The 8,057-nt window shown below is 53.1% G+C and overlaps 1 protein-coding gene across 1 annotated transcript; it reads left to right on the forward strand.

Moving 5' to 3' along the window:
* Nucleotides 1-414: 414 nt before the first annotated feature.
* On the forward strand, nucleotides 415-6,669 carry LOC34623449 (pre-mRNA-splicing factor SYF1). The gene is made up of 11 exons (XM_026337835.1): nucleotides 415-689; nucleotides 1,028-1,358; nucleotides 1,601-2,263; nucleotides 2,788-3,135; nucleotides 3,423-3,530; nucleotides 3,679-4,005; nucleotides 4,390-4,464; nucleotides 5,013-5,138; nucleotides 5,433-5,503; nucleotides 5,845-6,166; nucleotides 6,400-6,669. Exons 1-11 carry the CDS (start codon nucleotides 415-417, stop codon nucleotides 6,667-6,669), a joined length of 2,916 nt encoding a protein of 971 aa, XP_026193620.1.
* The last annotated feature ends 1,388 nt before the right edge of the window (nucleotides 6,670-8,057 follow it).

Consider the following 8,057-nt stretch of genomic DNA (forward strand, 5'->3'; position numbering starts at 1 on the left):
TGGCTATACTTTGCCTCAGCCCGCAAGTGGCGCATGCGCAGTCCACAATGGGATGGTCAGGAGAGCAACGAAGCGCCCGATTCTGTGTTATGCCGAGCACCTTATCTGATAATATACTTGGATCTCCCATACATCTTTACCTAAAATTGATTCAACAACATCATTATGGAAGGGCGGGGTCCAGGTACTTCCTCATGAGCAAGGTGTACGACGCGGCCTTCGGCAGGGGTGCATGCACGCTTTCTTGCCTCTTGGGGTGACTTTGTCGGGCTGTATTTCGCTCAAGCGCTTCCAGCGTGTGCTTGAAGAGCGCGTGCGTCGTACAGCATCGGCGCCAATCCGAGGTTTCCTGATTCTGCTGAGACTTTGCATGCGGTTGAGTGGTCATCCAAGAAATCCTACGCCCTCTAGAGGATGGCCGTAGCAGGACCTTCCGAAGAGGGTAGAGGGGTAAATTCGCCTTCCGCGCCTGCCTCGGAGGGCGCAATGCGAGGGGAAAAAGAAGGTTCTGGAGAAGATGCCCAGGCAGCAGCGGAAGCTGCCGAAGCGGCAGCCGCTTTAGACCTCAGTGAGCTAGTTGGGGGCGATGCGGATATTGCATATGAGCAAGAACTGCGGCGCGATCCATACCAACTAAAGGTTTGGCTTGCCTATCTAAAGAGCAGAGCGGAGGCGAAGCCGGCAATTCGGTACGATGGAGTGGCATTTGTACAGGGGAAGCAGCCTTTACTCCTACCCGTCTGTCTGTCTGTCTTGAAACGCATGTGCTGAGCGAGCTGCTTCTGTGTGCCTCGCCTCGCGCGAACGGTTGCCGGATGTCAGCAAGCGCTATATCTGCCTTCCTTTCTGTCGATGCGCCGTGTTTCCAAGTGTATGGACTGTTGGCGTACTTGTATCAACCCGCCTCCCCACGTGAACTTTTTCTCAGCCTTTGTGCGATAGATCTCCCGCCAGCTTCTGCACCGCGTTTGTTGCCTGCATGTGCTTGACCATCTACTGGAGCCCATGCCCGTGCGCCTTCCTGCAGGTTCGTGATCTACGAGAGAGCAGTCCGATCTCTGCCGGGGAGCTATAAGCTGTGGAGGCGATATCTCTTGGAACGTGTGGCTCTCTGCAAGAGCATAGCGCAGCCTCCCTCGGGGCCCTCAGCAGCTCCTCTGTATGCAGCTACCAATGCGGCGTTTGAGAGGTGTCTAGTCCACCTTTCCAGGATGCCAGAGATTTGGCGTATGTATTTAAGCTTTCTGCAGGAGCAGCAGCAGCTCACGCGCTGTCGCCGGGCATTCGATGCCGCGCTGAGGGCGCTTGCAGTGACGCAACACGAACTCTTGTGGTCAGATATGATGGATTACGTCAAGGCAAGCGGCGTCTCCGACCTCTCCCCCTTGCCCCCCTTCTTTCTTTCCTTCTGCTCTTGAAATCTCGCGTGTTTGCCGCCGCTGCCGCTGCGGTGTATACGAGTGGAGCTCTGCGAAATGCAGCAGCACCTCTGGCTTGTGTTGCTGCCATCGCATTCTGGGTAGCAAAAAGCCATTTCTCTCCCCAAACTACTGCGCATACAGCTGTTTAGCAGCAGTCCTTCAAATCCATGTGCGTTCAGAAATGCGGCGTCTCCGAAACGGCCGTGTGTATGTACCGGCGCTGGATAATGCTGGAGCCAGAAAGGGGTGACGAGTTCGCGCTGTACTTGAGCAGCATTGGCCGTTATGATGAATCCGCGAGTCAGCTTGCGGCTATGGCGAGCGACCCCACCATTACTCCCGCCTCGGGGAGGACGCGTCACGAGCTTTGGCTCGAACTGTGTAAGCTTGTAGCCGCGCATTCCGACTCGATTCATTCTATGAGGGTCGAAGACATCTTGAGGAGCGGCATCGCACGCTTTTCAGACGCAGTGGCCTCTCTGTGGTGCTCCTTGGCATCTCACTATGTTCGCATGGGACTGATGGCGAAGGCGAGGGATATCTACGAAGAAGCTGTCTCTTCAGTTTCCACCATAAGAGACCTCGCCCTCGTGTATGAGGCGTACGCTGCCTTTGAGGAGGCTGTAGTTGCCAAGCTGCTGCAGGGGCAGCAGCAGGAGCAGCACGCGGATCCTGCAGCTGCTGCAGCTGCGGCAAAGGAAATCGATTTTGCCATAGCTCGCCTGGAACGGCTTACCGAGAGGCGACCCCTCCTCATCTCGTCTTGCAAGCTTCGTCAGAACCCCCACAACGTGCATGAGTGGTTGGCGAGAGCCGAGTTGATGCAAGACGATCCGAAGAAGGTAGGCTAATTGACAGCGGTATAGCACCGGAGATGTGCTGCTGCAGCTGCGTTGTTGTCGTTGCCGCTGCTGCTGCCGCTTATTTTGTGCGAGAGCTCGTCCTGACACAGATGCTGCACTGCTGCTGCAGCTACGCGCGCGCGTAGCTGCGGCTTCGTCATACCGTAGAGACGGCGGCTGCCCCCTGTCCCCCCTTTCCTCCCTCCCTGGACGGTAACTACACAAAAGTGTATGTAATATGCATGTATGTGTGTATGTATGTGTATGTATATGTGTATATGTATGTATATGTATGTATATGTACATTTATATGTATATGTATATGTGTATATATATGTATATGTATGTATATGTGTATGTATATGTATATGTGTATATGTATGTATATGTATATGTGTATGCATATATATGTGTATATATATGTGTATGTATGTGTATATGTATGTCTATGTTTTGAATGCATGCATATACGGGACATGATGACCGTGGTGCTCTTGGTGGTGTCACTGCTGCGGCTGCTGCAGGTTGTCGAGACGTTTACGGAGGCTGTTGCAACTGTGAAGGCGGATCAGGCAGTTGGTCGTGTGGGAGTTTTATGGATCGCGTTTGCACGTTTTTACGAGGCACACGGAGACCTCGAGAACGCAGCCAAAGTTTTTGAACGGGCTGTCCAGGCTTCTTTCCGAACCATTGACGATTTGGCGTCAGTGTGGTGCGAGGCTGTCGAAATGCATCTGCGGCATGGCCTCTTCAAAGAAGCCCTTCGGCTCGTTCGGTCGGCTGTGAGAAGCTCTCGGAAGAGCCAAGAGGCGAAGGAAGCGCAAAGCCGTCTTTTTAGATCCGTCAAGCTTTGGGCTCTCACGGCTGACGTTGTACGCCCTCTCTGCATGCGTTGTTGTGATCGAAGGCGTGCTGCTGCGAGCTGGAACCTGCATGCGCAGCCGGGGGAGATGGGGGGGAGGGGAGAAGCACCGTGCAGTCACAACACGCTGCCAAATAACGCCTTTATGCCCAGAATCGCGCTATGGGGTTATCCTCATAAGGCGGCAAAGCATCGCAGTCACTGCGTAAATTCCACATCATGCGCTGTGGGCTATTCGCTTGCAGCCACGAGCACCGGGCACTGCTTGATGTGGCAGCATGTGTGCGCTGTATGCAGGAAGAAATGTTTGGATCCATGGAGACGGTCCGGGCATGCTACGACAAAATGTTTCAGCTAAAGGTCATCACGCCTCAGCTGGTTATCAATTTTGCACACTACCTCGAGGTATTTGCGCGCGCCTTCTCTCCCGTGTGCATGCAAGTCGTATACGTGCAACTTGAATCTGCATCGGTAGAGCTTTAAGGGGTGGTATGAAGAACTTGGCGGACTTCCCCCTGACTAAGAGTCCGGCTCTGCGTGTTTTTGCCCATAGGAACGGGGATACTATGAGGAATCTTTCCGTGTCTATGAAAGAGGCATTGCTGCTTTCCACTGGCCTCATGTCAATGCCATTTGGCTCATGTACTTGACCAAGTTCGTTTCTCGCTACCGCAGTACAAAACTCGAACGCGCTAGAGAATTGTTTCAGCAAGCGACAGCAGACGTGCCTCCCAAATACGCAAAAAATCTGTTTCTGCTGTACGCAAAGCTCGAGGAGACTTACGGTCTTGCAAAGCACGCGCTTGCCATCTACAGTGCAGCCACAAAGGCCGTGCTGCCTGAAGACAAGCTCGACATGTTCTGTGTCTACATTGCGAGGGTGAGGACTCTATTTCTGCGTACATGCGTATAACCGTAAGGGATGACAGGCAGTCGTCCGTCAACCTGGATGCCCGTAGAGCGTTGCTTGCGTGTTTTTCTCTTGCGGTCAAAAATATCGCTATTTTCTCCTACCGACATGCTTGAGTGTGAAAACGGTTTTTATTCATGTGAGATCATAGGGATCCATGCATATACATGCAGGGTAATGTCTGTAGATATTTAAATGCATGAATACATGCATGCACCTGCACTACAACCTGTGCGAGCGAATGTAGGAGGGCTTCTGTTTCATTGGTGGATGCTAATACATGGGTTTTAATATGTATGAGGGTATATTTTGTGCAATATGCACCCACGAAAGCACGGACTTTGTCTTCTGCAGACGAGCGAGCTGTTCGGGGTTGCCCGAACGCGGAAGATCTTCGAGGAGGCCATCGAGACGCTTCCCTCTAAGGATGTACGCGCTGAGTTGCACTTCTTGAAGGGCCACTTAGATGACTGCTTATTCGGATATTATGCAGCCTTATCGGTCATTAGAGTCCCTAGTTTGTGCTGAGAATAGTGCGCGTACACGTTGTTAGGTCTGGCAGGAGATGTGCTTTTAAAAACCCAGCCGTTTAGAGCGTTTGGCGGTGTGGACATGGCTGGCTGGTTATCTGTGTCTGTAGCCTGGAGATTGGATCTGCTGTGTGCTTGCATGCTCCTGCTTCCATCTACGTCGAATTGCTGCCCTGCCTATTGCCAACGAATCCGTACTGTGTAGTAGATGCGCACACAGTTGGCCACTCAGTGATAAACGGCTTCTGTCAACAGCACGTTTTCCGTGGACATGAGACTTCAGTCTACGCTGTTCGGTGGTTATGCGTGCCAATATGCATACTCGCACACTCTTCGGTGACCTGTGCTGTGCGTATTTTTCCGCATGGTGAGGGTGTCTACAAGCGCATGATCCATTCTTTCTCCCCTCTACTGTATGGCTGTTGTCTTTGCATACGCTTCTCACAGGTGCGGAGAGTATGCATGCGTTACGCCACTGTCGAGAAATCTCTGGGCGAAATCGACAGGGCGCGTGCTATCTACCAGCACGCGGCAAATCTGTGTGACCCTACTAAAGACCAAGAGTTCTGGGATGTGCGTTTCCGCGCCAGTCGCTTGACGCACCTGTGCCCGCTAGAGGGGTTCTGTCTTGTTTTCCAACTTTTTTTCCACCCCTTCCCTCCCTCCTCAGGCGTAAAAGCAGTGCTTGCCGCCTTTATCCCTTGCAGCTGCCTACAACGCTCTGCGCTCGCAGTACAAATAGGTTGATTGCGGGGGAGGCAAGGCGGGGAAGGGGGGCCGTGCAGCTTTACGGGTATTCTGTGTGTGTATCGTTTGTCGCCTTCCCTAACTAGTTAAGACGAGTGTCTTCCGGTGTCTGCACTGCAGGAATGGCGTAACTTGGAGGTTGCCTACGGCAACGAAGATACCTTTAAGGACATGCTGCGGATTAAGAGAAGGTACAGAACTCTCATTTGCTAGATCTCGTTTTGCTGCCGTGCGCGGGCTTCACAAGGGGCGGGAAACCGGGTGCACCGTTGCGGCAAATTTCATGAATGTATTTGCATGCACATGCAACTTCCTTCAAGGACGGCTTTTATTTTTGCTGTATATTGCTTGAGAAAATCGTTGAGGCTGTTTAGATGCCAGATTGGGGGTTGCTCTGCCCGTAAACTTGCTGCGGCGACCGCAGCAGCGCTGCGAGGACGGAGGCGCATTGACGGACGGTCCAAAAAAGTCCGTCTTGGGGGTTTTCGCTGAGTTTTCTTTTTCCTTGCAATGTGCCCGTTCGCCTGTACAGCGTGATTGCACAGTACAGCCAAGTGCACCACAACGTTGCCGAGCTTACCGCGTCGGAGGTGCCTAAGCCGTTACCCGCGGACCCCGTGAAGGAGGCAGCTGCGCAGCTTGCGAGAGAAGAAGCTGAGCGGCAGCAGGCTTTGCGGCAGGAGGAGTCGCTTCAGGAGCAGCTGCGTTTCCAGCAGAAGCAACAAGCAGAAATGCAAGAACTGCAACAGGCAGAAGCCGAGTTTCAGGAGTTGCAAAGGAGCAGGCGACAGGCTGCCACACTTGCGTCTCTGCAGAGTGACGCCCCGATGTTTGTTGCGTCCAAGGCCTTCGACGTGCGTCCAGAAGAGCATGTGGAAATGCTTGACAGGGGATGGGGGGGGGGGGAAATCTGCGCAGATCAGAGGCGGTTTGCGGGGGAGCTGGGTGCGAGATCCGACTGCTTGTTTCTGTACGAGCAGGGGCCCCTCCTGCATGGGTGGGAGGGTCTTCTGGGGCAGACGAATCCCCAGGCAGGCAGTCGTATGGCGCAATTCCGCAGTCGGCCGTTGTGTGGGATTTGCTGCAGGGGGTGCGACTCGGATATGCCTTCAAGACAGGAGCCCAAGGACTTGGATATTATTTGGACGAGGCTCAAGTGGGTAGGGCATTTTTGGAGTCGCGCGAGAAGGCCTTCTTGCAAGGTGCGCGGCTACTAGGGAGGAGTCCTAGTAACACCGACAAGGCGCCTGTTAGAGCTCGACGGCAGCAGGAGGAGGTGGATATTGACCTAGACGACATGCCTGTGGAGGAGAAGGGCGTACCTGACACTGTGTTTGGCTCCTTGAAGCGCCAATGAAGCGCGGGCGTACACCATGAGTGCCCTCACGAGGAATGGGCTTCTTGGGCAAGTGCAGCAATACACTTTGCTGCTGTCTTCACGGGTGTGGCGCGAGCTGAAGTTGCCTAGGTGCGCAGGGCAGGCGCTCTGCGCGAATGTCTGTGGGTGGCGTAGATTGCTTTATAGTGCACGAACATGGGGGTTCCGGAGGCGTCTCTGTCGGTTAGTGCTCCTCGCGTGGCAGGGCCTGCAAAAATTGACGCATCCCACCATTGCAGATGTACATTTCACGCCAGTATACGAAAGCCTTCAAAGCCTTTGTTGCCACTAGCCGCTCCCTCTGGGTGTCTGAGCCGTTCACACGCCTGCTAGTTCGTCACGTAGTGCCGTTTAGCCACATGGTGGTATGCCCTTATTCGACAGATCGGGGCGCTTTTTAGCTTGCAGGGGACCAGGTATTGCGCTTCTAGTTACTCAGCACCCTCTCATGAGAGTAGACGGGCTGCGTAGAGGTGTGACAATAGCACACGCACACAGAGAGTGGTGCCACTCAATCAAAATTCAGTAGCAGCCTGTACACCACAGCCGTTGCACATGAACTGCTGTGAACCTTGGCAACATGAGAGACGAATCCAACCCTGCAGTGGTGCCAAGAAGTGTCTTTTTCTCTACACTCATGCCATACTGGTTCCCCTTCAGCTCTTCCCTGAATATCGCGCGGCGGTCTGCACAGTCGTACAGGAAAGGGGTCATTTGCACTTCTTTGCTATGCATGCGACCATTCGTACAGGCGCATAAGTTTCTAGCTTTGCGCGGTGTGTTTCAAATCTCTGCCTATGGGAATGAGCATGTATACTAGGTCAAGCTTGTTGGTAAACATCCACTGCTGCGTTTACGAAATGAGTAAGCGGCTCCATCTGTCTAACATGTTGTGCTCACCCCACGCAAGCATGATAATCTTTACAATTCAGCATGACCCCACACTCTGGCAGCCAAATGTCATGTAGTCGGACTCAGGGAAAATAGGACCATACAAGTCAAAAGTACGTGCAGTAGCAGGTTATTGTGGACAGATGAAATTGATCTACAAACAGCACTCCCTGCATAAATATGCAACGGGCGTATGCGCTAGCGCGGTGGGCACGAACGCGCTTTGTAGAGAGACCAGCAGTTCAATTTGTCAAGCCCGAGCTCCACAAAGCCCCTATGTCTTATGGAGTATTAGTGATGTCATACTTCGCAGAGTTCATCCTAAACTAATCCTGCACGCTGCGTCTTAGAAGTTCGCACTGAAAGGAGTGAGCCAAATTTGGGTAAGCCTTAGAACAGCGTGCACGAGTCCAGCCAGGCAGCTCAAGGTATCGGTTTTCCCCAACCGCTAGCCTCAGAAGGGATGCACTTGTTAG

Source organism: Cyclospora cayetanensis, unplaced genomic scaffold (assembly GCF_002999335.1).
Source record: "Cyclospora cayetanensis isolate NF1_C8 unplaced genomic scaffold, CcayRef3 CcayRef3_contig_205, whole genome shotgun sequence".
NCBI lineage: Eukaryota > Apicomplexa > Conoidasida > Eucoccidiorida > Eimeriidae > Cyclospora > Cyclospora cayetanensis.

Bases quoted from the DNA above. Each gene is read 5' to 3' on its own strand.
- LOC34623449 (XM_026337835.1), top strand. From the start codon at position 415: ATGGCCGTAGCAGGACCTTCCGAAGAGGGTAGAGGGGTAAATTCGCCT. The intron at 3,531-3,678 runs GTATTTGCGCGC...TTTTGCCCATAG, and splicing joins ATTTTGCACACTACCTCGAG to GAACGGGGATACTATGAGGA. The intron at 5,504-5,844 runs GTACAGAACTCT...TCGCCTGTACAG, and splicing joins ATGCTGCGGATTAAGAGAAG to CGTGATTGCACAGTACAGCC.